The sequence below is a fragment of the Mirounga angustirostris genome, unplaced genomic scaffold (genome assembly GCF_029215605.1).
Source record: "Mirounga angustirostris isolate CCGP_5_RB_7025 unplaced genomic scaffold, mMirAng1.0.hap1 SCAF_16, whole genome shotgun sequence".
Classification (NCBI taxonomy): Eukaryota; Metazoa; Chordata; class Mammalia; order Carnivora; family Phocidae; genus Mirounga; species Mirounga angustirostris.
The window spans coordinates 17,766,141-17,791,632 of NW_026991724.1; the positions used below are offsets into that span (position 1 = coordinate 17,766,141).

The 25,492-nt window shown below is 56.9% G+C and overlaps 2 protein-coding genes across 4 annotated transcripts; one reads left to right on the plus strand and one right to left on the minus strand.

Annotated features, from left to right (window-relative positions):
- Positions 1 to 562: 562 nt before the first annotated feature.
- PLA2G15 (phospholipase A2 group XV) lies at positions 563 to 11,409 on the minus strand. Of its 3 annotated transcripts, none has more exons than XM_045890862.3 (6): positions 11,179 to 11,408; positions 8,031 to 8,187; positions 5,418 to 5,536; positions 5,073 to 5,171; positions 4,215 to 4,314; positions 563 to 2,489 (listed from the first exon to the last, which is right to left on the minus strand). In XM_045890862.3, exons 1-6 carry the CDS (start codon positions 11,291 to 11,293, stop codon positions 1,880 to 1,882), a joined length of 1,200 nt encoding a protein of 399 aa, XP_045746818.2. In that variant the 5' UTR covers positions 11,294 to 11,408; the 3' UTR covers positions 563 to 1,879. The 3 variants fall into 3 exon arrangements, with proteins under 3 accessions (XP_045746818.2, XP_045746817.2, XP_064436781.1); XM_045890861.3 differs by having other exon boundaries at positions 4,215 to 4,439; positions 11,179 to 11,407; XM_064580711.1 differs by lacking the exon at positions 5,073 to 5,171 and having other exon boundaries at positions 4,215 to 4,439; positions 11,179 to 11,409.
- Positions 11,410 to 11,493: 84 nt separating this feature from the next.
- On the plus strand, positions 11,494 to 25,234 carry ESRP2 (epithelial splicing regulatory protein 2). The gene is made up of 17 exons (XM_045890867.3): positions 11,494 to 12,904; positions 13,288 to 13,584; positions 14,777 to 18,681; positions 18,777 to 18,905; positions 20,368 to 20,481; positions 20,592 to 20,706; positions 20,986 to 21,084; positions 21,312 to 21,366; positions 21,435 to 21,545; positions 21,621 to 21,753; positions 21,849 to 21,891; positions 22,051 to 22,352; positions 22,465 to 22,677; positions 22,788 to 22,986; positions 23,133 to 23,319; positions 23,632 to 23,797; positions 23,874 to 25,234. The coding sequence occupies exons 3-17, from the start codon at positions 18,484 to 18,486 to the stop codon at positions 23,961 to 23,963; spliced, it is 2,154 nt and encodes a 717-aa protein (XP_045746823.1). The 5' UTR covers positions 11,494 to 12,904; positions 13,288 to 13,584; positions 14,777 to 18,483; the 3' UTR covers positions 23,964 to 25,234.
- The last annotated feature ends 258 nt before the right edge of the window (positions 25,235 to 25,492 follow it).

The window sequence follows — 25,492 nt, forward strand, 5'->3', positions numbered from 1 at the left end:
TTATCCATCTCCATTGGTTCCGTCTCGGTCCCTGTCTCTGCCCATCTTGGTCTCTGACCTAGTCTCAGCCTAGTTTCTCCTCCTCCCTCAGTCTCTGTCCCAAGGGAGACAGATGGTGGGCAGACAAACTGAAGAAGCAAAGTAGAAGGGTGGTGTCTTAAAAAGAACTCTAGGGTCAAAAGATGCTGAGACCTGAAAGGTTAGAGAGGACAAAAAGGTTGGGCAGCAGAGTCCAGCCAGGGTGACCTGAAGGACTGTCCTCTGCCCCCAGCTCTGTGGCAGTATGTGGGGCCTGCCGGCCAAGCAGGAGCAGAGGGAAAGCAGGAGCCACATTCCAGTGGGAATGTTTCAGGTCCTGGTTCTTAATCCCAGGAGGAGAAATAGATTCCAGGAGATGGGGCAGGAGGGTAAGGCCCAAATAGGTGCGTAGGAGCCATGCTTTGGTGCTGATAGAACCCATCAAGGCCCCAGGAAGGGTCCAGCCTGATTACCTGCCTCTCTAGCCCCTTCACCCCTCCACTACCTCCCTCCTCTCATGCTCAGAAGAGAGCCTCAGCCAGGGTACTTTACAGCATCCAGAATATTTTTATTGCCAGAATCAAGGTACAGCCTGCTTAGAGCTCCATGAGGGGCCCACCATCCAGGAATACAAGGAGAGAGATGCTGGGTATGTTCCCAAAGAGAAAATCCAGCTCCACAGAAACCTGGTGGGAGAGCAGCCCAGTCCGGCCCGACTGTGGCTCTGGGGTCCCATCCTAGAGGCTAGACTCGAGTCTTGGCCTACAGCCATCGCCCACTTGGAGATGACTGCCACCAAGGCAGATCCAGACTCTCCAGCCCTGCTATCATAGGAAGATCCATGAAGCACCTCTGGAGCAGACAAAAAACTACCCGGGGAGCCCCAAGCCACCTGGCTCTCTCAGGGGCCCACTCAAGTTTCGGGGCTAGTCTCTGCAGACTAAACACCAGTGAGCTGCCTGGTGGGAGTAGGTGCTGAGGAAGACGGGCAAGAGCCCTACCTCCTCTCAGCCCTGTGCCAGCCCACCTGGGTGCTAGAAAAACCCCAGGGCAGGGTGGTAATGTGGTGGTGGGGTTATCAAGAGGGCAGCTCAGGGTACCTCTGAACGGCCTTAGCTACTTCCTTGAGTTTTCTTCATGAGTACCTAAAAGGCTATGAGACTGCTCTCATCCTTGAACCACAGCCCCAGGGCAAAGGGAACCAGCATCAATACTGTGGGTAACAACACAACCAAGGGGAATCAAGCCTCCTGGGACAGCACCTCCAAGAAATGGAGGGCCACCTGCTGCCCAATCCCGAGCTAGGCTCTTCTTGGAGGTGAGGGAGGTAGGAGTGAATGCCCCAGGACCTGGGAACCACGGAGAACACAACTCACCCCTGTCTGCAGGAGGAACCAGGCTGCCTCCAGAAAGCCACAGTCAGGCTGTTGAGCGACTAGGCCACGGGGAAGCCAGCAGCTCCAGCCACTCACAGCCAGTAGCAAGCCTACCTGTGGCCAGTTTGTGGGAAGATCACCGTAGGGACCAGGAGTCCATCCCTGGGACCTTTAGGGACAGGGACCACAGCTCAGTAATAGCCCTCACAGGAAGACTGAGGGACCAGGGCCTGGTGGGTGAGTGTGAAAAGGCCACAGGGGTATGAGAACAAATGGCCCCTGAGTTCAGGATTGGGGCACCAACCCTCCTGCGGAGCCAGTCCTGAGGTCACAGCAATTCCAACAGCAGCAGCATTCTTTCCAGCAAGGATCCCCCAAGTGAGTCCAGACTCTTTCTTCCTTCCTCCCTCCCACAGAGGAAGGACAAGAAACAGCACTTCCCAGTGGCAGACGTGTCGCAACCCGAGACTGAGGACCTGAGGCAGTCAGTCCCGAGCTGCTGAACTCCCGGGCGGCGAGAGCCCAGAAGGACAAGAGAAGCGGCCGTGGCCAGGCCGTCCCACAGCCCTGCCCGGCGCACGGATCAGGGCCCAAGGAGCACACGTTTCAGATAGGCCAAGGTGGTGGCATTGGCCAGCATCTCTATGTGCTCGCTGCCCGGCAGCGCCTGCAGAGACACTGGCTGCTCCTGGCGGCCGCGCCAGGCCCGGCACTGCAGGGCGCTCTGCAAGTTCACGGTGCCGTCGCCGTTGCCAAAGCAGATTCTGGGCTCGCGGTCCGGGAAGCTCTCGTAGTAGAAGGAGTCTGGCGTGGGGACCCCAGTGCCGTAGAGGCAGTGCAGCGGCACGCCAGGTGGCGCCGTGGCTTCGACCAGCCCCTCCGTGTCCTGCCGCATGAGCCACCCGTCTCTGAAGCCGATGTCCTGGAAGAAGCGGCGATAATCCCGCAGCGTGTAGTTGGTGGTGGGTGTGCGCACGAAGATCTTGCCGGGCGACCAGGCGGAGCTGTAGGGCAGCAGCCAGCTGGTGGAGACAGCAGACCGCTGCTGCTCCCGGATCTTCAGGGGCCCGATGACCGGGATCCGATTGTTGTCTCCTGCAGGGAGAGGGCTGGCTCAGTCTGTGCTCAGGAACGCAAGCTGCCGCTGGGCCTCTGTGGGGCCCCGGGGAGGGGAGGGAGGGGCCCAGTCAGCCCTCCAGCGCCTCCACGCTGTCACTGCACCTCCCATGTTCCCTTTATTTTTGCTCCATCTGGGAAGCACACGACCAGGCCTTGTTTCTTTCCTTCTGCACTTCATCACCAGGGATTTAGGCAGCACATACGCACAAGGTGATTCACTGTGTAAGCAGTACCCTCCACTGAGCGCTTGTCACCAGGCTTGTGGGCACCGACCTTGCTGAAGGTGAATCAGCATGTTGGCAGCCCATGGACACATTCCTCTTTTCCTTTGCTTACACGGAGTTAGGAAAATGTTTTTCTTTTCCTAGGCTCAGTCTCAGGCCTGCCGCCAGCCAGCCCTGGTCGTATCCCACTCATCGGACTGTCACTGACCCAGGCAGCCAGGCCTGCAGGAGACGAGGCAGGAGGGGAGGCTGCAGGCAGAACGAGAACCCTTCTCACACAGGAATGCCAACCACACAGCCAGTGAGGCCTCTGGGGAGTGAGCTGGAACTTGGAAATAGGGGCCGTCTGATGTATTCAGGACCCACAGCCACCCATCACCCCACCTCTCTGACTGACCACAGGCCTTCAGCTCTTGTGGGGTCTGGCTGTAGGACCCCTGAGGAAAAGGAAGCCCCTAGTTAGTCCCTGACTACCACCCCCCTGTCAGGGCCTGCCAGAACAGTTCCCCAGAATCTGAGGCACAGCTCTAAGGGGACTCACAGGGAGGCTCTGAAAGGCTGTAACCTGAGCCCAACCACAGCTCCTGTCTCAAACTCAGGCATGCCCCCATCTGTCCTTTCAGGTCCAGGCTGGACCGAGTATGTGGCTGTAATGAGTCCTCACTATATCTGGATTCACTGTCCAGCCAATCCACAGTCACTACACTGAGTCTAACGTGATGGCAACTATCAGTTGACCAACAAGTAGGTCAGGCAGTGCTGATGATATGAGGAAGAAAACTCCTCAGATGCTTAGCATAGCCATGGCTCGTGGCTCCTAAAGTAAGGGGCCGTGTGTTCACCCCCAGTCCTAGCAGAGGGAGGGAGGAAAGCCCCACGGCTACAGCTGGCAGGCTCTGACAGTCATGAAAAGGCAGGTGAACTGGGGAGGAATGGGGAAGGAGGTGGCTTTCCCCCCTGCCAGGCAAGCAGGCCCAAAGAAATCTGCACCTGCTTCCTCCCTGCATTACCCACAGAGGCTCCCCACTGCCACAGATGGAGGTGTAACTCATAAACAGGAAACTGTAGCCCAACCTTCCTTCCATGGGGCAAAGGTGGGCATGAAGATAGGGAGAAGGCTCCCCCAAAGAACTCTGGGTCAAACCAAGTTAGGCCAGCCAGGCCAGAGCACAGCCTATGTGTGTACACACAGGCACAAGTACCTGTGTGACCAACAGCTGGGCCAGTGCATGAACATGCTGGAAAAAAAAATGTACACAGATAACCAAGGACACCAACTAGAGAGACGAAATTAAGTAGCGTTAGGCTCTCTTTTGGAAAAAGAGATGTTTGGAAAAGCATACTGCTCTGGAGAAAGAAGGATCCTCACCCAAGAGAAAAGACATGAGGCTGCCCAGGAGGACATTGCTGAAGGAAAGAGAGGGCACCATTCCTGACACATCAGCCCCCATATCGGGTAGGTCAGACAGGGTCTTACCTGAGGCCAGGACACGAAAAGTCTTGGCCACGCCCCCCCAGGGCGCACCCAGTGCCACGAACGCACGGATGTACTTGTTCTTCCAGGCCTGTGGCTGTCGCTGCAGAAAGTAGAGCGTGTACATGTTGCCCATGCTGTGGGCAACCAGCACCACAGGGCCCCCATACAGCTGGTGCATCTCCTCGATCATCTCCCGGAGGGCCAGGAAGTAGGGCCCGTTTTCATCTGTAGGCCAGAGCCAGGCAGTGGTCAGGAAGGAAGGGTCCTGGGGCCTGAACCACTAAATGTTCTTCAGGCCAGATCCAGGACTAGGTGGGTGAGGAAAATGCTAAAATCTAAGTGGGGGTTGGGCGCCTGGGTGGCTCAGTTGGTTAAGCAACTGCCTTCGGCTCAGGTCATGATCCTGGAGTCATGGGATCGAGTCCCACATCGGGCTCCCTGCTCAGCACGGAGTCTGCTTCTCCCTCTCACCCTCCTCCCTCTCATGCTCTCTGTCTCTCATTCTCTCGCAAATAAATAAAATCTTAAAAAAAAAAAAAGAAAAATTAAAAAAAAAAAATCTTTAAAATCTAAGTGGGAATGGCTTGGTTTCCCCTCCCTGTCCAGGAAGGGAGGAAACCTAGGAGCTCCTTTTCTCTTCCTCAGCCTCATTAGCTCTCCCCAGGGCTCAGAGGCCCAGAAATCCTGGGGTGAGGGATGGGGAGGGACAGAACAGATTGACTAGGGGTGACAGCTGTGACCGCTGGGATAGACACGAGAGGCCCTGGAGGCAGGGGAGAGCCCAGGGCCTATGGTGGCTGTGACCTCCTCGTCCCCACCTCCCAAGATGTCAGGGAAGAAGCAAGAGTGACCACTTACTTGGGGCTCGGCGCCAGTCGTAGGGGGCCCCCCGGACATCCTCACCCCGTGTGTAGCCCCAGCCCACAAGGCTCTCTACCATGGTATGGAAATAGGAACCTGCAGACAGTAATGTATGGGAATTAGGGCGAGTACAGCCAGTGCCTGCCCCCAACACCACGCCCAACAAGGATACTGTGACATCTGCTGTAGAAGATCCCCAAAGGAGTGCTATAAGGCTCAGTGGCTACACTGCTGAGACAGTTTACAGGCTACCCTTTCAAACTAACAGCATTTCTCCCACTCTGGGAATATAGCAGAACTTCCAGCTCCGTTCCCTGGAGGGCATGAGGAAGGGCTACGTACCCACACTGCTTTTGCTGGGGTCCAGGAACTCCAGTGAGAAAGTCTTCCCAAAGCCAGGGACACGCACATCCACACCATCTGGGAACTGGGTGGCCCGGGATGTTCTGTTGTAGACCAGCCTATCAGGGGAGGATATTGAGCTGATGATCCAGAGGTGACACTGAACCTGGTGTGTCCTAATACTGCCCTGTGTCTTGAGTCCTATTCCCTTACTATCCTCATGTTTGGCAAGTATAGGGGAGACTAAAAAGTAACAAAGCAAGTTTATGAAGCACAGATCAGAGTAACCACATCCACCTGAGACCCCAACCAAGACGCATTCCAAAGATTAACCCAAGGACCCCCGTCAAGGCAGTATTTCCTTCTCAATGTCATCCATCTCAGAATGCAGGTCTTGGATTTGGTTGGGAGATTGGCTCTGCCATCCACATCACACCTGACCCAAAGGCAGTCAGCCTAATCTTGCGTGCTCCCACTGCCCCGTCTTCGTGGATTCACCTCCTGCCACCCAACACGACACAGGCAAAGGGGAGGGTAAGTGTAGCACACAACAGAACCAAACAGAGCAACCCCCACCCTAAGGCCCAAACACCTGTGGCTGCTATGTGGATGGACGGACAAGTCCTGGAAGATGATGGGACAGGGCGGTGGGAGACAGGAGGAAGGCTTTGTGGCTAGGCCGGGAACCCTGTTCTGGCCTCCCTGATACCAAGGAGACAAATGTACCCAAGGAAACACAGGCTAGACCTGTGATCCTTGGTGGCCCTGAGTCCTAACCCCCTAAGATCAGCCACAGAAAGCTGACAAGATACCCAACACTGACCCAAATAATAGGTCCTGGGGACCCATTTTCTCTAGGGCAATCTGTGGATGAACCCAATGGCCACTCAGCAAAGTGTAGAAAACTTTCTACAAAGCCAAAGCAGCTCTAAACAGGTCAGATGTCCAATGAAGGTAGACAAGCCCCTCTCAGTATCATCCCGAACCTCCCATTGGCAGTACCTGAGACCATGTCTCTCGTATAAAAATAGAACTGCAGATCAACAGCCCAGAAATAACCCTGATCACGTACAGAAGAGGAAAAAGTCAACAAAGCAGATGTCATAAACAACAGGGAAAGGCAAGGCACCTGGAGAACCAGCTAGTATGTCTCCAGGAAAAAAATTTAATTTGTGAGACTCCATTCAGCTCAAACATTTACTGAGCACCAGTTGTGTTCCTGGTTCTACTGCTATAAAGATAAAAGAGAGACAACCTCTGTCTTCAGGGAGCTGGGTCTTAGCTCAGGGTCACACAATCTGGGTTTAAGTCTTGGTTCTGCCACTTATTAGCTAAGTGACCCTAGGCAATTTTGTAATCTTTGAGCTTCCAGATTTCCTCATCTGTAAACAGGGTTGAAAACAGTACCTGTCTCACAGGGTTGCTATAAGATTAAATGAAAGAAAGTATATAATATGGACAGTGCCTGTATTCGATAAGCAGTCATTCCCAGAACATTATCTTATTAGCAGGGAAACATCCTTCAAAGCAAAGTTTGGCACCTGATAAGGATGAAAGGAAATAGGCATGTGGCCTGGAGGAAGGAAAGGTTAAGAGCTCTGGGGAGTGGCAAGGGAAACTTTCCAGAAGGACCAGGCTCAGGTTTTAAAGGGTGAATGGGGGGGGCACCTGGGTGGCTCAGTTGGTTAAGCGAGTGCCTTCGGCTCAGGTCATGATCCTGGAGTCCTGGGATCGAGTCCCGCATCGGGCTCCCTGCTCGGCGGGGGGTCTGCTTCTCCTTCTGACCCTCTTCCCTCTCGTGCTCTCTGTCTCTCATTCTCTCTCTCTCAAATAAATAAATAAAGTCTTAAAAAAAAAAAGGGGGGTGAATGGGAGGGAATTTATCAGGCAAAGGGTGTAAAGGTAGATTCCAGGCTGAAAGAACCACATGTACAAAGACATGGAGACCTGGTATGTCCCAGGAGGAACAAGAAGCTGAGGGGCCAGTGGCCAACTCAGAGGCAAGGAAGAAGTGGAGGCCATACTGAGGCTATGAATAGGGGCTGGAGCATAGAATCTACATGTAAGGGGGCGCCTGGCCAGCTCAGTCGGTAGAGCATGGGGTTCTTATCTTGAGACTGTGAGTTCGAGCCCCACATTAGGTGTAGGGATTTTTTTTTTCTTTTAATAGACTTTATTTATTTGAGAGAGAAGAAGCAGGGGGAGGGGCAGAGGGAGAGGGAATAGCAGACTCCTTGCTGAGCAGGGAGCCCAATGTGGGGCTCAATCCCAGGGTCCTGGGATCATGACCTGAGCCGAAGGCAGACTCTTAACCAACTGAGCCACCCAGGCACCCAAAATAATATAAAATCTTAAGGAGAAAAAAAAGAATTCACGCAGAGGGTGTGAAGCACAAGGCATAGCTGGAAAGGGTAGGGACAAGAGCTGCAGGAAAGGGAAGAAAGTTCTGTCTGGGAGGGTGCAGAGATGGCGCCGTTCAGACTGAGGAAAGGAGAAGGGCAAGAGGTCAGTGACCTCAGGGTGTGCTGAAGTGGGGATGAGACAGAACCGGGTTCTAGAGATCTCTCTCGGCTGGGTCGCTGAGCAGCACGGCGTCTGTGCCCCAGCCCCCACCTGATGTTGTCAATCCAGCAGTCAATGATAACTGGCAGCAGCAGTTCGAGGTTGAGCCAGAGCGTGAAGTAGCTGTCTGTCCTCTTGGAGCATAGGTAGTGCACGACCGTTGGCTTGTCTAGCTTTGCTTCCAGCTGGTTGCCCAAATCACCGGGCACTGCGGAGGGACACAGAGCACGCATGAGGCCCTGGACCTGGCAGGCTGGGGACCCCTGAGGCTTGAACCCATAGGCCTTCTACCCACAGCTGTCCCAGGCTACAGAGGAGGGCCTTGTTCACTCAAAGCAGTGGGAAACAGGACAAAGCACTGGGCCACTTAAACAACCAAAAGTGAATCCAGAGAAGGCACTCCAGGACAGGCCTGTGCAGCGGGGCAGTGAACAGAGGTGGCTGCCAGCCTCCCGAGAGCCCATAAGGTTCCAGGGAGCAGAGCATGTGGAGCGCCCTAGCCTCTCAGCACACCTGGCCCCTGTGGCAGAGATGGCTACCCTGAAACCTCACAGCATTCCAGCCATGGCCCAGTAGGGGTGGTGTGCCCAGGCCCCAAGGATAACTTCTCTCTGCCCAAGCTGCTCAACAGACCAGCTACACAGAGCCTGGTCTACACGGAGCCCTGGGGCCCTTGTGACACTCAAACCCATCCCCCTGGCTTCACTGCCCAACATTAAGGCCCTTCCCAGAATATTTGCTCCCACTGACCTTTCAGGCCTCACCTGCTTCTACATGCCATGCTCTTGACACCTTCCAAGCACATCCCCATTTAGAATCCATGATCCCCGAGTGAACAACCAGCTCTTGGCTCTCCTGAGGGTTCTCGGGGCTCTGTGAACCCAGCCTTGAAGAGGGAATGCCCTCCCTGTACATCATCTGTGTCCTCAGGACTACCATGGGAGGGAGGTGTGGCACCTGCCTTCACCTCCCCTAACAATACAGATGCAGAAGTGGGGAGTCTTCAGTATGACAGCACAGAGACCTTGGTCACTGTCTCCACCAAAAAGGAATTGGCTAAATGAGGAAGCCACCGGATTTGTTGTGCCTGAATGCCTTTTGTCCTGCACAGGCTGTGTGGTGATTTCTTAAGCCCCATGTTGCTTAAAACTAGGACAACAGACATCTATGTACCCTTCACTGCAAATAACACTGGGAGAGAACATCCTTACAATGCCCACTTTACAGACAAGGAGACTGAAGCTGAGAGGGGCAGAAATGACTTGCTACAGTTTCCTCCTGCCCACTTCTTTTGTATCACTTCTCTGGTCTCTGCTTCCTCTACCACCAATTTGGGTTTCACTCATAGAGGCTGGTCACCCTTGGATGCCGATCCTCTGATGGCCAAGGTCAGGTCCCTGCTCTGTGCACAGGAACAGCTCTTCCACTGCCCACCAGGGGGTTTCCCAGAACTGATGCCAACACCTTCACTCTCTGAGAAGCTAGGCAGATTAGGATTCTGTGACTCTGGGTGGAGTGTGAGGCTCCTCTGCTGTGACCTAGGACAACCAAGAACTGAATGATTTAATGAATGCAGTGATCCAAGCAAAAAGCCTGCGTGCATCAGGGACCACACATTTCCCAATGCCATACCCTTCATATTCAGAACTGAGGCCTACCTGTGGCCCCTTGTGGGTCTACAGGATAAAGTCTAGATGACCCAACCAGTCACAGGCCCTGCGCAATCCACTCCTTCCCCAACTCCATTCCAGACAGCCTGGACTGCTTACCTCCCTCCCTCTAATATGTAGTTTCCTCTTCCTGGTACTCTCTCCTGGCCTCAGCTCTAGTTACACACTCCAAGAAACCTTTCCTGGGGCGCCTGGGTGGCTCAGTTGGTTAAGCGACTGCCTTCGGCTCAGGTCATGATCCTGGAGTCCCGGGATCTAGTCCCGCGTCGGACTACCTGCTCAGCAGGGAGTCTGCTTCTCCCTCTCCCGCTCCCCCCTCTTGTGCTCTTTCTCTCTCTCACTCTCTCTAATAAATAAATAAAATCTTTAAAAAAAAAGAAACCTTTCCTGACTGGGTTGGTGGACTCTCTGTGCTTGCCCAACACAGACCTCATCTCTGGGGATCCCTGCAAGTTTAGGGAATGCAGGGCCATGTCTGCCCAAATAACCATGGTGAACCTGAGCCCAGCATCCCCCTGGGGTATTTCCTGGCCTAGAGCTCCTGGTGCGGGACCCCCCTGGGACCACACTGCCTGCCAACCCTACGCTTCTGCAATGTGCATCATCCCCATTAAAATATTCCCATTAGAAAGAGCATGGGGGTCATGCTGTAGCAGATTCAATATGTAACATGTCTGTGCCTTTAGGAGTCCTGGCTGGCCGCCAACTCAATGCTTGAATGAAGCATCCAAGACTCCCAAGACAGAAGTCTCTTCCCTGTCCACCACCACAAGGAAATACTGTGGCTCCTGTAGAGTTGCAGGGGCCAGGACCACGGAGGGGATAAGCAGGGGAGGTCATCTAGTCCCAATATAGCCCAGTCCAAATTGGTCTGGCAGGGTAAGAGTACAGGTATGTTTCTTGACGTCTGTTCATAGCCATTGTCCCAAACCTTACCTCTGTCTTTAGCCATCCTCAGATTCCCTTAAGCCTCCTCCCTCAGACCTAAGGCCACCCATTTGATAAGTTTGGGGGTGGGGGAAGTCTCGGTGGTAGGCTAGGAGAGCCATTCTTTCCTCAAAAAGCTTCCTTTTAATAATGCCTCCTGAAACATACGGGGCTGGAAGGGTCGAGAGAACCTCCTAGCCATGCCCAAACCAACAATGAGGACCCTGGGGACCAAATCCGAGAAAACCCGAGCCCCCGGCGATCCTCAGGAGTGGGGCCAAAGGACCTCGGTCTCTCCAGCTAAAATATGGGCATAAAGCGAGGCAACTTTTGGGGCTGACGCAGACAGGAGGACTGAGGGACAACCGCACCGTAGCCCTCCCACTTACCCCATATTCTACAGGGGAAGGTGAGCAGAGGTTGACCACACCCGCACGCAGCATGGCGGGAGGTGGACGGACAGACCCAGGGGGCAAGACAGTCATATGCTCCCCCACCGCATGCTCAGAGCAGATGCAGCCCTGGAAGATAGCGCCCCGCCCCCGGACCCCGTCCTGCCGGACCCACGAACACACGGACCCACGACTGGACGCGCGCCTCACCCAGCACCACGGAGGGGGGACGTCCGACCGGGAGCGCCGGATCCGCCAGGAGCAGGAGGCACAGGAAGCCACCCGGGAGCAGCGCCGCATGGTAGGGACAGAGGCGAAGACCCATTGCGTGACACCGCCGCTGCAGGTCCGAGGTGCGGATTCAGCGCTCTGTGCTCGCGCCTAGGCCGGGGAGGCGGCGACGCGCTTAACCCCACCGCCCGCACTCGGCCGCGGCGGCCGGGCCAATCAGCATCCGCCTCCCCCAAACGGCCTGCCAATAGGGACTCGCCGCCGGGCACGTCCCTCACAGTCGGAGCTCGCCGCCTCGCCCCTGCGGATCCCAGGCCCCCTCCTTGGACCGCGCCGCGCGCCGAGCGCATCGATCGCATCGATCGATCCGGGTTCAGCCTGGCTTCTCTGCTCAGTCCCGGACGAGTCGGACCCAGCTCGCCGCTGCTGGATACCCAACCCAGCCTTGTGTACCCTCACCCCCGGTTCTGGAACGAGTCGGGCCGAGGGTGGAGTCAGAGTCCAGTGCTCGCCGCTGCTGAGAGACCCTGGTTAGAGCAAGGGGAAGAAGAGGAGAAGTGAATCCCGGAAAGTTATTGGGCCTTAGGGGACCGGGAGCTGACCAGGACCTTTGTGCAGACCCCACACCGATTCTTCACACCCTGCCCCGACGGCACGTGGGTTCAAGCAAGGGGTCCAGGGGCGCCCTGCGTCTGTCCAGGGATTAGGAATGCGGGTGGGACAGGTAGAGGCCAGGTGTGAGGGCTGCCCCGCCTAAAGTTTTAGTTTCGGGCAATATGGAGTCACCTCTCCAGACTGAGCAGTTCTAGTGCCCCAGAGAAAGTGGATTTGAACCTCAACCCTATGACCATGGCCCATTGGCAGATTCCCCAGCAGAGCAGGACAGGTGTTGTGACCTTGGAGTCCACCTACCATTCCCACTACACGCAAACTGGGGATCCAGAGAGGACACAGACTCCCTGCTGGAGGAATCAGAGGCAAACAGAATGGGCAGATTTGACAGCTGGCGATATGACCAGCACCACGGGTCACTCTAGGATACAGAGACCAGTATGTTTGGAGACAGAAAGTCTTGATCCTCCACACACTTCCTCCTGAGGGCCAGACAACACCCTGATCATCCCCTGGTCTTAAGACTTCTAGCCCACCCCTTCCTTCCTTCCTTCCTTCCTCTTGGCCAATGGCTGACCCTTTCTAGCCTTTCAGAGTACTCCTGGATGAATCAACTCACCCTCTTGGCCTGCCCCTCCTGTGTTCTTATAGGGAAACATATTGGTGGTTGGGGTACACTACTCTCTTAAGGTCCAACTATCTCCCTCAGGCCCTGGCAAGGACCCCAAACCCTGACTCCCTCACCTCCATCCTGGCCCCCAGAAAGAGGGGTTGCTAAGGACCAATCTAGTGCAGGTCCACAGTGGGAGACCATAGACATCCTTTTGCCGGTATTAGGGACAGGCAGGAGTCCATAGTCAAGGGTTAAGTGGAGGGAGGATAGGCATCAGGATGGCCTGGGCTGCCTTGGACTGTGGCCAGTCTGAATGTGTTGTCAGCCCAGCAGCCTCAGGTGACCATGGACCCTTCACAGGGTGTCTCAGTTCCACAGGCCCTGCGGATGATAGGAACCACAGCCATTGCGGGGTGAGGATGTCAAGACCTAGTCAGCAATGATCTGTGCTGGCACTGTGGAGAGGAGAGGAATCAGAAGGTAAGGATCCCCCCTTCTCACAATGACCTTGCCATCCACATGATCCCCCTTGGCTGCAGACCTGGAATCTAGATACTATCCTGATTCTCAGACCCCACAACCAGGTGGTCACCAAGTCTTACCCGCTCTACCTTCCCGAAGCCAAACTACTTTCATCCCCATAGTAGTCTCCTTGCTCATGTCCCAATTTATGCCCTTATTCCTATGGATTGTTCTCCATGGGGTTGACACCATTAAACATTAAATCAGGCCCATCACTGTCCGCCTAACCCCACTCACAATGCCCCTACTGAATGCATCATAGGCATCTCACTCATAGTGAATGAGGAGCCTGCAGGCGACTCTGGACTTTTCCCACAACTTTCACTTCCCCTCTTCCTCAGCTCACTTGTCTCCACCTTCAGCAGCTTCCTCGCTGCCTAGAACAGGACAACCTCATTCTTGCTCTGGACCTCTGCACTTGTTGCCCTGGGATCACTCTGCAGCTCCCAGTTTTGGGGACTCAGCTGAGCTCTGCCTTTAGGCCTCAGACCAGACATGACCATTGATTCTGAAGCAGCTCCTGCCTGACTCCCAGCGGAATATAATCCATGGAAGAGGAAGCCTTCACCTGCCTGTTACTGGTGCAACTGCCTTCTTGGTTACTGGGTATCATCATCACAGTCCCAGGCAGACAGCAGGTGCTTAACATATACTGAATGATTGAGTGATACACCCCCTTCTTTAACACTTTCCCCTTTCAGGATATGGTCCTGGTTGGTGCCTGTCAGACCTGGAGAAGGAGATAAGGGACTGAGAGGTCCACAGGCCGGTAGTGCTATCTGCCTCAGATGAGAATCCAGCCAACAGCCTTTGCCCTTTCTCTGTTACACTGGGCCCTTTGCATTCCCTCTTGCTCGCACAAGTTCCAAGCTGCCCTATCTGGACCAGGTGGGTGCCTGGGCTTCGGGCAACCCAACCAAGACCATGGCTTCTAAGCCAGAGCTGAGCCCACTTGGAGGCCAACTGATTCTCCCTAAAGCTCACAGTTCATCAGGCTCCTATTCCTCTGATGCCAGAGCCAAACACTGACCAAATCATGACAGAACAGGTTATCTATTTTTTTTTTTAAGATTTTATTTATTTATTTGACACAGAGAGAGCGTGGGCACAAGCAGAGGGAGCGGGAGGGAGAGGGAGAAGCAGGCTCCCCGCTGAGCAGGGCGCCGGATGCAGGGCTTGATCCCAGGGTCCTGGGATCGATGGGGTTTTGGAATATAGGTTAGGTTCAGTGGGGTGGAGTCTGGAGCCAACAACTAAGAATTATTATTATTATTTTTTAAGATTTTATTTATTTTTTTGACAAAGAGAGACATAGCGAGAGCAGGAACACAAGCAGGGGGAGTGGGAGAGGGAGAAGCAGGCTTCCCGCGGAGCAGGGAGCCCGATGCGGGGCTCGATCCCAGGACCCTGGGATCATGACCTGAGCCGAAGGCAGACGCTTAACGACTGAGCCACCCAGGCGCCCAACAACTAAGAATTCTTGAGACGTCTTTGGTGCGGAATGCTGGTTTATTAAAGCACAGCAACAGGACCGTGGGCAGAAAGAGCTGCAGCACCGGGTGTGAGGGGTGGCTGATAATGTACTATGGGGTTGGGGGGCGGTAAGGAAAAAGAACTTTCATATGCTAAGGAGGACCTACAAGATACTGGAGGCCTTGCCATTGTCAACTTAAGGTTGTTTTTCCCTTCTAGCAAGCCATTAACATTAAGATAGTTGGGAGATTCCTGGAAGAATGTCACATATGTCCCACCCAGGAGGGGGGGATGGGGGGTGGTTGCAGAGTGTCAGCTTATGCTTTGTCTTCAGCCAGCCTTCTGCTTCCTCATCAGGATCATGACCTGAGCTGAAGGCAGACACCCAACTGACTGAGCCACCCAGGCGCCCCCAGAACAGGTTATCTAACCTGGCTTAGTCATCAACGAATGTTACCTGGAAGAAGAATCATTCGAGATGGATCTTGAAGAATGAGTAGGAATTTGCCAGGAAAACAAAGGGATGAGTAGGTGGGTGGGTGCTCCAGGTAGGGAGCTTAGTATGTGCAACAGCCTGGAGACCTGAACAATCACAGTAAGTGTCTCTGGGGCACAGGGTGGGTGGGAGTGGAACAGAGAGGTTGGAGGTCTTGAAAACCAAGCTTAAAAACGGCCTCTGTCCAGGAAGCCAGGAGCCACAAAGATGCTCAAACCAGAGGGAGGCGGCCTCAAGGCCCTTCTCTTTTCACTTCTGTCCTGGAGCATTGCCCCCGGTTGGGCTCTCCTGTGCAAGTTCCTCCTCCCAGCCCCCAACGCCTGGTTCGGGCGACAGGGTCAGTGCGCCCTCTGGTGGGTACTCAGCGAAGATTCGGCAAAGGCGCGCAGCTGGGAACCTGGGTGGAACCCAGTGCGCTGGCACTGGAGGCCCAGGAGATAAGGGTAGCTGCGGATGGTCAAGTTGCGGTCCACTGGGCCGCAGAGGGTGTGGATGGGCCTGAGCCGGCGAGTGTAGATCGCCGCAGTGGATCCCACAAGGCATCCAGCGTAGAATCCTCTCCCACAGTGGGATATTTTCTGGCCTGGGAGGGAAAGAGGGCCCTTTTACACCACTCCTGGACGCCCTGCAGGTCCAAATGACCGGCCACACTCCGGGGCCCCCATGAGGACCCCCACCCGGTATCTGCGCCGACCTTCACGTACCCGCTGCTGGAGCTGCTGGAGCGCCAGTTGCCTCCATAGCAGGCCTCGAGGGGCTGAGATAAGGATGGGATTCCGCGAGTATGTGGCCTGGATCACAGGACCAAGTTCCTTTCCCCCAAGTACCTGAATTATAGTTTGGGAAACGCTACGGGCTGGACCTTTGGAGCCTTGCTCACCCCTTTCACGTATGTTATCTTCAATTCATTCATTAACGATTTATGAACCCTAGTAGCTGGGTTGGGGTGGGGGACACTGCCCAGTGAAATACAGGAAATCTCATACCACAGTGGGGGCCCCTGCTACAGAGGGAGGTACCTTCAGAGAAAATCTGGAAGAAGAGCAGGGGTTAACTAGGACAAGGGATGGGTTGGGAGGGGAGGAAAGAGCTCAGATGAGACTCCTAGAGGAAAAGACCGGTAGCCCCAGGGAAGGTTACTAGTGCTGAAAGTTACTAGGCTGATGATGCAAAACAAAGCACTTAAGACAACCATTCATTCGTTCATTAAGTCTTGAGCAAGTTTACTACAAGCCAGGCGCAATGATAAGCCCTGGGAATGAGCCTGTCCTCCGGGATCTGAGTTCAGGGCGGATGTGGTGTAAGGACACAATAAATGATTTATTGTCATTTATTATGAAGTTACTTTAGTGTTGGGGGAAAGGAGTGAGGGTTGTTTAGTATTAATGCTGTGATCTGGGAGGATCCATCTGAAGATGAGTAAAGGAGCTCAGCAAAGCAGGGGCTCTAGCGTTATTTTAATGAATTTAGTTTTTCAAGAAGAGTCCAAGCATCGGGAATTGTCATGCGGTTGGAGATGGGCGGAGTTGCCCCCACGCTGCCAGGATGGCTCGAGATGCCACACTGGAGAGGTCACCTCAAGAAGGCGGCTTCCCTGAAGACCTGACCTCGAGACCCACGCTGAAGGAAGAATAGGGAAGGGCCTAGCGTGAAGGTCTAGAGGTTAAATGGATGGGGGCTCCGGGAAGGCTGAGACCGAGATCGAGTTAGCTCTCAGATGGCAAGGTGGTGACGCCGGACTGTCCTGTAGAAGCCGGAGCCCAGACAGGAGCCCGACAAGGAGGGATGCTCGCCAAGGAGTTTTAGGAGAGCCCCTAGGGTGAGGAGGCGTTGGCCGCAAAGGCGTGGATGAAGGCCCAACTCCGCCAGGCGCACGCGCGCTTCAGGCTGGGCAGGGGAGGAGCCTTACTTCACTGTTGGGCCCCACCCCCAAACAAATATTTGACATTCCAGGCTTATCTAGAGCGGAGCTGGACCCGAAGAGCGACTTTCCCCCCTCCCACCCGGCCTGATTGGCCTAGCGCTTCCGTGGGTGGGGACCAGCGGGCAGGCGCCGGAGTGGGCGGTCCGGAAAGGGGCGGGCCCCCGCCTATACCCGAGGAAGCGCTCGTAACCCGAGGCTGCTGGAACACCTTTTTCGCACTCCCCGCAGACCGCCGAGTCCCGGCCCTTACTGGGCACCTCGGTCTCTTTATCCGATAGTGAAGTAGGGACGCGATGAAGTGTGGGTTCAATGGGCAAGGCCTCCTTAGCTCCCCCTCCACCGGGCTCTTTCTCCATCGTCCGAACATCCGGACGCAGCGCCCAGCTTTTCCGAAAGCGCGAGGTGCGGCTCCAGCTTCAGTGTCCGCGCGGGCTTGGCAACCCTACGTCCTTTCTTCCCGCCGGGTTCTTCAGTTTCTCAGTCATATGAAGGGGAGCACTTAGGGAAGTCCGGCGCGGCCTGGAAACGCGCCGTAAAGGAGCCTCACCAAGCACGACGGGGCGAAAGGGTGTTGGGAGCCCTCCATGCGGGACTGTCCTTACTGAGTCCCTGGTCTCGCATGGAGACGAGATGGAGGATATGCAGCCCGCACGCGCACATCACACGTTCGCCGCTAGCCCCCACCCGCCGGCGCGCTCACATCTCCAGGCAACGGGCCCGTCGTCAGGCGGGGAGGGCGACGAAAACAGGCAGCGGCCTCCACGTGGGGTAGCGGTGAGGCTCCGGGCCCGGACCATCGGGCTCAGCCCCGTCTAGAGGCGCTCTCTGGAGTTGGAGCGGGGCGCTTCCTGCTTCCCCAGCACCGAGGCCTGCACACCACCTATTGTTTTGGCACCGCGGGCACATCCCGGAGCCAGGCTAAGGCCAGGTCTTCACACGTGTGTGGACAAGCCCTGCCCCGTGACCTCTCGTCCCCCGACCTCATCGCTCTAAGAACCTCTGCTGATCCCCGACCCTCCCCCCCCAACCCAGTTGGCCTCTGGTGACCACCTCCCCCCAGGCCTCTGGGTGATAGCCAGTAATTCACCGCCCTCTTTGGTGACTTCTATCATCCCCCGGCCGGCCGTCGTGACCCCCAAAGCCCCTAGACTGCCTCCTGGTGATTTTCACAAATTCCATGTGACCCCTGTGGACTGCAGAAGGCCCCTGTTTTTGCATTTTTCTTGGCGCCGGCCTCATGGTGGGGCGGGACGGAGAAGAGGACGAGATCGAGTAGGGCAAGGCCCTCTGATGGAGTGGGAGTCCGGGCCGTGAGCGCGCACCCAGGCCCGGCGTCTGAGCGCGCGCGCTCCGGGCGAGGCTCTAGCGGCCTTCCCCCTCTGTTCCCCGGGGCCGGCCTCGGTCACGTGGCCGGCGGGGCCGACAGGTAACTCGCCCGGAGAGGGCGGGGGCCAGTAGCCGCCCCGCCCCACGGGGCGCCGCGGGCGGGTCTCAGCAGCGCCCACTGCGCCAGCCGGGCCGCAGGTGCCGCCCCCGACACACGGTGTCCCGCCCAAGCTGATTCGTGTCTGCCGTCGGCCGGGTGCGTGCGTGCGCCTCGTCGGTCCGCGTGTGTCTGGCCGAGCGCCCCCTTCCTCTGCGGCCATGACTCCGCCGCCTCCCCAGCCGCCGCCCCCGGGCCCCAACCCCATCTCAGACTCCGCCGCCGACCCCCGCTTGGGGCCTGGACCCCTGGTCGTACTGTTCGGAGCCACGGCTGGTGCGCTGGGGCCGGACCTGGGCTCCGACGAGACCGACTTGATCCTCTTAGTCTGGCAAGTGGTGGAGCCGCGGAGCCGTCAGGTACGGTGAGGCGGGGGGGAGGGGGGTTGGGGTCCCCAGGGAGTTTCAGGATCCGAGGGGAGCAGTGGCTGACCGGTTTCCCCCGCCGCTCGTAGGTGGGGACGTTGCACAAGTCACTGGTTCGCGCCGAGGCGGCCGCACTGAGCCCGCAGTGCCGCGAGGCGAGCGGCCTGAGCGCCGACAGCTTGGCGCGGGCCGAGCCGCTGGACAAGGTGCTGCAGCAGGTGAGTGCTGGGGCCCGGGTGAGTGGAGGCATGGCCGGGCCGCGGGGACATTTCTCAGCCGGAGAGGCGGCAGGAGGCAAGGCCTGGCGTGCTGCGACCAACTGGCCCGGGCTGTAGGACGAGTTCCTGTTGTTTAAAAGTTTCAGAGATTCCCGCGTGTGCCGGCCCTTCCTGGGGGCACCTTACTTTTCAGCCTTTCCAGGCATCCACTCCTACTGACGCGGTGGGATGGAAGCTGCGAGACCCCTCCCAGGGCCGGCGGGGCTGTGAGGCTGAGACGCTTCTGGGAACCTGCCTGGCCAGGTCTCCCAGAACAGCGGTCGGAAGCCAAAAGGGCCGAGGGGCCCGGTCCTGGCCATAGGTCACGGTCCCTGCCGCCGGCGACCTCGGCCCACCCACCCGCCTAGGAGACGCTGGAGCGGGGGCGTAGGGCGGGTCTGCCTCCGAGGCGGACGCCGCCAGGTGTAAGCTTGCTCGTCTAGGCCTGTCCCGGCCGGCTGGCCAGGCGTGGGCGCTGTCCGGACCCCGCCTGAAGGCTACCTGTCTCCTGAGTGCAAAGGCCCTGGGTGCCTCCCAGCTCTGGCTGAAGTGGGAGGCGGTTCCTGAGCTGTTTTCTTTTTTCTTACCTCCGCTGCTGCACTCACCCTGTGCCTGACTCTCGAGTGTAATGAGTTTAAGTGCTTTACAGGCGCAGATCGTTTCATTTTCCAACAACTTGGGAGGTTCTTGATGAGGTACAAAGGTGTTGAACCTGGTCCTGTTGCAGAAGGGCTCCCAGGTTAGACCCTACTTGGGGAGTGTGCTGAAGGAGAACTGGGTTGGCTCGCTCTGGGCCTGTGCCTAGTGCTTCTACCTGTTCTCCAGCACGGAGGAAGGCTGGGGGGGCGGGGCTGGCAGCTTGAGAAGTGCCACCCCCTCTGTGAGCAAACAGTTCAGTGCCAGCCGGTCGATAGGGTGTGGGTCAAAGCTCATGCTGCCCCTGGCGTCCAGGTGTGGAGCTCTGTCCTTGGATTTTCTCTGCCCCTCGGTTGGTCAGACCTAGAGGCGGGGCTGCCGTTGACCTCATATGAGCCTGCTGGGCCTCAGGCAGGATTGGGCCTCCCCCACCTGTCTGAGGGTGGTGCCTGGTCAGGGACAGGTTTAACCTGCTTTGCCCCGCCCCTTCCCACCTGCTTGTCCCACTCCACCAGGTGTTTGCTCTGGCCCCACTCCAGGCTCTTGGGAGTGTGTGTGATGGGGGCTTGGGTGATATGTGACTGCCCCCCCCCATTTGGCCTGGAGAAGGTGACAGCGGACTGGGGGAGAAAAGGGACACAGAACCAGGCCCCCGCCTCTGGCCAACTTCTCCCCAGGCAGGGGAGGGCTGAACATCTAGCTGAACCAGCTTTGCAGCCTGTGCCCTCCCTCCTGCCCGCCCAGCTGTGAGTCTGTGTCTGTCTCTCTCCTCACTCCCTACCCCCAGTTCTCACAGCTGGTGAGCGGGGATGTGGCTCTGCTAGGCGGGGGCCCCTACATGCTATGCACTGATGGGCAGCAGCTGCTGCGACAGGTCCTGCACCCCGAGGCCTCCAGGAAGGTATGCCACTGAGGGCACAACAGGGGGTAGGGCTCCCAGGACCCCTGTCATGGGGGCGGGAAGGGCAGCTCAGTTCCCCCCAATTCATGCCCACTCCCATGTGCCCCCAGAACCTGGTGCTCCCCGACACCTTCTTCTCCTTCTACGACCTCCGCAGAGAGTTCCATGTGCAGCACCCAAGCGCCTGCCCTGCCAGGGAGCTCACCGTGGCCACCATGGCACAGGGTATCGGTGACCCAGAAGGGCTGGGGTGGAGGGGAAGCTGTAGGCTGTTCCTGAGGATGTGCCTCCTGGAGGACTATACAAACAAATGCCAGGTTTCGTTATCTGCCAAGTCCTTGAGGACACATGCCTGTGTGTCTTTGCTGGGGTGTGTCTGAAATAGGGACATACGTCTGCCCATGTCTGGGATGGGGACTTGTACAGGCATATATGAGCTGGATCAGAACAAACGTGTTTGTCTCTCATGTTGGGATTTCCTTATTGTTACTTCTCTGCTCATAGACTTGGGGCTGGAGACAGATGCCACAGAGGATGACTTTGGGGTCTGGGAAGTGAAGACGATGGTAGCTGTCATCCTCCACCTGCTTGAAGGGCCCAGTGGTAAGGTTCCCCTCACCACCTGTCACCCGCTCTCAGGACTGGGTGAATGTCTGCCTCTTACTTCCTCAAAGTCGCCGTCCCCACTTGTTAACCTTCTTTGAGAGACCACAGGTAGAAGCTCCTTTGTCACCTCCTTATCCCCTTCAACTGTCCTCTTTTTGCAGAGCTTGGTGGGGAGACCCCCCCCTCCACCAGACCCTGCTGACCCCCATGCCATCTCCTCTCAGGTCAATTGTTTTCGAAGGCAGAGGTGGTAAAGCAGAAATACGAGACAGGTCCTTGGTGAGTGTGGGGGCAGGGGTGGGGGGCGCCAAGAGCTGGACCGCTCTGACTGTGCCCTGCCCCCACAGCAGCAAGGCCGATGCGGTGGACAGTGAGACTGTGGTTCGGGCCCGTGGGTTGCCCTGGCAGTCCTCAGACCAGGATGTGGCTCGGTTCTTCAAGGGACTCAACATTGCCAGGTGGGTACGGCACGGTGGGTGGGCTCGGGAGGGCAGGCCTGCCCAGCAGGCGCTGACGAAGCCCTGGCTCTGCAGGGGAGGTGTAGCGCTCTGCCTCAACGCCCAGGGCCGCAGAAACGGCGAGGCCCTCATCCGCTTTGTGGACAGCGAGCAGCGGGACCTAGCGCTGCAGAGACACAAGCACCACATGGGCGTCCGCTATATTGAGGTGGGGCTTCGGGCTGGGAGTGAAGCAGGGCGGAGCTGAGGCCCCCCCCCCCCCCCGGGCTGGAGATCCATGGGCTATCCCCACTGTCCCCACAGGTGTATAAAGCAACAGGAGAAGAGTTTGTCAAGATCGCAGGGGGTGAGTGCTCCCAACCACACCTGGCTCCCCTGGCTCTTGACTGTGTCCCCCCTTGCCCACCCCCCCCCCGCCTTTCTGCGCCCCTGCGTGCCAGGTGTAGCTGGGTATTTGGAAGGGCACAAATGAAGTCAGTAGGTGACTCCCATGCCTCTCACCAAGGCACATCACTAGAGGTGGCTCGGTTCCTGTCCCGGGAAGACCAAGTGATACTGAGGCTACGGGGACTGCCCTTCTCGGCTGGGCCGGCGGATGTGCTAGGCTTTCTGGGGCCCGAGTGCCCGGTGACGGGGGGTGCGGATGGGCTGCTCTTTGTGCGCCACCCTGACGGCCGGCCCACCGGTGACGCCTTTGCCCTCTTTGCCTGTGAGGACCTGGCACAGGCTGCGCTGCGCAGGCACAAGGGCATGCTGGGTAAGCGATACATTGAACTCTTCCGGAGCACTGCGGCTGAGGTGCAGCAGGTGAGCACCCAGGTCCCCCCTCCCCCCATGTGCTTCTCCCGGGGACCCCTTCCAACCCCCTGTACCCCCGCCCTACTTGGCATCACCGGCCTGTTGCTGCCTTCCTGGCCAGGTCCTGAACCGCTATGCATCCAGCCCTCTCCTGCCCGCACTCGCCGCTCCCCTGCTCCCCATCCCCTTCCCACTGGCCACTGGGACTGGGAGAGACTGTGTGCGCCTTCGAGGCCTGCCCTACACAGCCACCATCGAAGACATCCTGAGCTTTCTGGGGGAGGCAGCTGCTGACATCCGGCCCCACGGTGTGCACATGGTGCTCAACCAGCAGGTGAGGCTGCTGCCGGTGGGGAGACCTGCATGGTTAGAGAAGGGCTGGGGGGTTGGGAGTGAGGCCCTCTAGCGCGTGACGGGTTGGTCACAAGACCACCGTGTGCACAGGGCCGGCCATCGGGCGATGCTTTCATCCAGATGACATCAGCAGAACGGGCCCTAGCTGCTGCTCAGCGTTGCCATAAGAAAGTGATGAAGGAACGCTATGTGGAAGTGGTCCCCTGCTCCACAGAGGAGATGAGCCGTGTGCTAATGGGGGGCACCTTGGGCCGCAGTGGCATGTCCCCTCCACCCTGCAAGCTGCCCTGTGAGTGTCCCAGGGGCTGGGAAAGGAGGCATGTAGGGGCCAAGCTCTTATAACCCTCGCTTTCTACAGTGGGGACTCTCTTCTTGCTGCCTCACCCAGGGCAGTGCTGGGCTCCCTGCAGATGCACTCTCTACTTCTGCCTCCAGGCCTCTCACCACCCACCTACGCCACGTTCCAGGCCACCCCAGCGCTCATTCCCGCTGAGACGGCCGCTCTGTACCCCTCTTCAGCACTGCTCCCAGCAGCCAGGGTACCTGCTGCCCCTACCCCTGTTGCCTACTACCCAGGGCCAGCCGCTCAACTCTACATGAACTACACAGCTTACTACCCCAGGTACCAGCTGCTAAGAAAACCCCCCAGTCTTGCCCCCATTCTGGTGTGACGGAGGGTCATGGTCCCCTTCCTGGGCCAGATGATCCAAGGTCTGTTAAGAGCTGCAACTTAATCTAAGATGGACAAGGGAGTGACAGGTACGGTATGGAGGATACTGGCGACAAATTAGAATGGGGAGGACTCTGGAGACAGCGGTTTTAGGGAGGAGGAACTGAACTAAGCACAAGGTGGAGACAAGGGAAGAGTGAGGTGGGTCTTGGTCTAGGCCATAGGTGGGACTGCACTCCTAAATCCCTGCCTCTCCCGTCCTAGCCCCCCTGTCTCCCCCACCACTGTGGGCTACCTCACCACACCCCCTGCTGCCCTGGCCTCTGCTTCCACCTCAGTGTTGTCCCAGCCAGGAGCCCTGGTCCGTATGCAGGGTGTCCCATATACAGCTGGTATGAAGGATCTCCTCAGCGTCTTCCAGGCCTATCAGGTGAGGTGTGGCTGGAGGGCTTGGGAACCTGGCTGAGCCTGGAGCTCCCTCCCCTAAATCTCTGTCCCTTCTGCAGTTAGCCCCTGATGACTACACCAGTTTGATGCCTGTTGGTGACCTGCCTCGCACTGTGCTACAGGCCCCCAAAGAGTGGGTGTGTTTGTAGGTGAGGGAGCCAGGAGGTAAGAGCTGGCTGTTGTCTTATCATGTCTGTCTCGGCATCCAGAGAACCACTACCCTCAACCAGGTGGCTGCTTTCTGGGCTTGTCAGAGCTCTCAGAAAGCACCTAGAGGAGCTCAAGCCCCAGCTCCATCTCCCGCTTTTTGCTCTGCCTGTCACCCCAAAGCTGCTGGCTGGACCCTGCATGCAGGGCTGGGGGTGGAATGGTGTTACCCTCCTCCCGATGGCCTGATCCGGGCCTCTCTGAATAGCACCAGGAGAGCCTTTGGTCAGTTTTGGCTGTGCCCCATACCCACAGAATCTGTGGGGCTGATGTCCATAGCAGGCTGGCTGGCTTTTTAAAAAATGTAAGCCCTGGTGCCTTCAACGTATAACTCCTGGGAGCTTCTGTGTAAAGATCCCAGTGTTCTGCCCTCCCCTTTCCCTTCTGCAGGGGGCAGGGAAGCAGAGAACGCTGGCCCCAGCCCCCAGGATACTTGACCCTTAGTGGCCACATTGTGCCTTGGGTCTAAGGGTAATAGCTCTCCTCCAGCTTGGCACAAGGACTATGAGGTGGCAAAATCACAGGCTATTTTGATGGACTGCACTGCAATATCCCCAGAGGACACTAGGGGGCAGGAGGCCCTCACAGAAAAACTCAGGCTTGAATTTTAAAGACTTTCTGCCTACTTTTTATGCACACCTTGGGCAGGCCAGTTGTCCTGAACTCAGCAGACATCGTGGAATGTCCTTTGCACCCATTAGAGGGTACAGAACTGAAGTTTCGGAAGGAATTTGGAACTCTACTCACTCCTCCGTAAAATAAACAAAGGTTCCTAACCAAGTGGACTTTTTAAAAGCCAAAGTGCCCTTAGCTTTGGACCCCAGAGTGTGGGGTTCCACACCTGCCCCGGGCAGAGGTAAACTCAGGCGGATTTCCAGGACACTGTTAACCTGTCACCGTTTATTTCAGCCCTGTAACTGAGGAACCATGAATTGCTGGCTCTCCCCTTTGTTACGTTGTGTAAGGAGCACTAGACTCCTATACAAGGTTTTCAAATACAAAGTGTGTAAAAAAAACACAATTCTACGTGCTGTAAACACGGAACCAATCCCTTAGCTATCACCCATTTTATAAAATAGAAGGTTTCAACTTGAGCCCATCGGAGCCTTGAAGATGACCATCTATTCTGATTATTAAAAGCAGGGCTCCAAGTCCGGTGCGGTGGGGGTGCCTGGGTGGCACAGGAGGTTCAGCGTCCCACTCTTGGTTTCGGCTCAGGTGATCTCGGGGTCTCCCTCCCCTCGCTCCCTGCTCCCTAAAATAAATCAGTCTTTGGAACACCACCACCACCACTCCAGGGCTTCCTGGCCTGACCCACCAGGGCCCTGGTGACAGTGGTTAGCCCCGGGCAGGGGTGGACTGCACTGCACGCAGCAGCACCGCACGTGAACCGAAGACAGGACATCTAGTCCCTTTAGAGCTGTTCTCAGCCGTGTTTCTCTCTGTATCTCTAGTAAGTAAAGGCTGCTTA

Bases quoted from the DNA above. Each gene is read 5' to 3' on its own strand.
- ESRP2 (XM_045890867.3), top strand. From the start codon at position 18,484: ATGACTCCGCCGCCTCCCCAGCCGCCGCCCCCGGGCCCCAACCCCATC. The intron at 22,353-22,464 runs GTGAGCACCCAG...CTTCCTGGCCAG, and splicing joins CTGCGGCTGAGGTGCAGCAG to GTCCTGAACCGCTATGCATC. The intron at 22,678-22,787 runs GTGAGGCTGCTG...CCGTGTGCACAG, and splicing joins ACATGGTGCTCAACCAGCAG to GGCCGGCCATCGGGCGATGC.
- PLA2G15 (XM_045890861.3), bottom strand. From the start codon at position 11,293: ATGGGTCTTCGCCTCTGTCCCTACCATGCGGCGCTGCTCCCGGGTGGC. The intron at 5,537-8,030 runs GTGGGGGCTGGG...CTCCCCTGATAG, and splicing joins TGCTGGATTGACAACATCAG to GCTGGTCTACAACAGAACAT. The intron at 4,440-5,072 runs GTAAGTGGTCAC...TCTGGCCTACAG, and splicing joins CGACTGGCGCCGAGCCCCAA to ATGAAAACGGGCCCTACTTC.